General features: G+C 38.0%; 1 protein-coding gene across 1 annotated transcript in view; it reads left to right on the top strand.

Moving 5' to 3' along the window:
• Window positions 1-1,275, top strand: part of stxbp5b (syntaxin binding protein 5b (tomosyn)) — a 47,197-nt gene that overhangs the window by 36,041 nt on the left and 9,881 nt on the right. The window contains exon 20 of the mRNA XM_016284060.1: window positions 629-868. Coding sequence (XP_016139546.1) covers window positions 629-868 — 240 coding nt within the window. The remainder of the gene's footprint in view (window positions 1-628; window positions 869-1,275) is intronic.

The following is a 1,275-nucleotide window of genomic DNA, read 5'->3' on the forward strand; positions in this document are numbered from 1 at the left end:
TCAAATCTTTTTTTTTAAGTTTACTAAGATATTTCAGACATTTCACAGGTAAATCTCACAAACAAAAAAAGCTTGGGTCATATTTCACCCCAAAATATTTTTTTTATTTTTAGGTTTTATGCGGTCTTTATGCAGAAAATAGTTTATTATTTTTTCTTTTGATTTTTGGAGTAAAACATGAGCCAGACATGTTTTGGTGAGACTTATCTTTGCATTGCTTTTAGAATGTGCATTTATACTAAATTTAGTGTTATAGGCTTGCCAGAAAGATATCTGAATGCATCTGGGTCTCCGAGCGTGAAAATAAAACAGCATAACAATGTTCTGTAATTGGTGATTGCAAGTTTTCTTCATATTGAATGGAAATGTTATGGTGATTTCATGGCAACGTTTTGCATGCAGTTGCTGTATGTCTTACACATTACACACTACACTGAAACAAAGTTTATATTAATACTGCTTATTTACTAAGAATGTATCATCAGTATATTAACTGCTTAATTGTTAAGCTATTTTTGTCCTTTGATTTCAGGTGTCCTGAGGTGGTTCAGACTTGATTTGAAAAAAGTCATGCTAATTGTCCTCTTATTGTTGTGTTTTTGTCACTGATGGGTCACTGTGTCCTCAGACGCCAGGGACAACTCGTTCAGCCGCTCACGCAGCTCCAGTGTGACCAGCATTGACAGAGAGTCACGTGAGGTCATTTCCTCCTTCTATTTTTGTGACTGGCTGTCCAAGAAGAGTGAGACTGTGGCAGTGCCCAGCCTGTGGGTGGGCACCTCATTGGGTAGCATGCTGGCCATCGCCCTAACTGTGCCCTCCACACCAGAGCAGAGGATGCAACAGCCTGTGGGCGTCTCTTTCTGTGGTAAGACTTGCTTTACGTCTGTAAAGCAAAATTAGCAAATGACTTGGAAGTCATTAGCTAATTATGGGATATTACATTAAAAAAACACAATGGAAATGCGGTCTCAGCGAAATTATGGCATTTTCTGTTGTCAATATTTTAGCGATGTATGAAGCACAAGTCACACAGAAGTCACTTTCAAACTAAACTTTGGTGTGTTATTAAAATTTGTGTGATCAACTTGAACGTACCAAAATCTGCATGAGGACATTTTCGTCCCCGCACTAAACTTCCAGTCGCATGGATTCTTGTTGAAATCAATCTCTTTTCCAGGAAGTGACGATTTTGTTCTCTTGAACACATAAGATGGAAGCGGTGCTTTATTCACGAACAGTGTTGGGGAAAGTTACTTTTAAAAGTAATGCATT

Source organism: Sinocyclocheilus grahami, unplaced genomic scaffold (assembly GCF_001515645.1).
Source record: "Sinocyclocheilus grahami isolate Dianchi unplaced genomic scaffold, SAMN03320097.WGS_v1.1 scaffold179.1, whole genome shotgun sequence".
Taxonomy (NCBI): domain Eukaryota; kingdom Metazoa; phylum Chordata; class Actinopteri; order Cypriniformes; family Cyprinidae; genus Sinocyclocheilus; species Sinocyclocheilus grahami.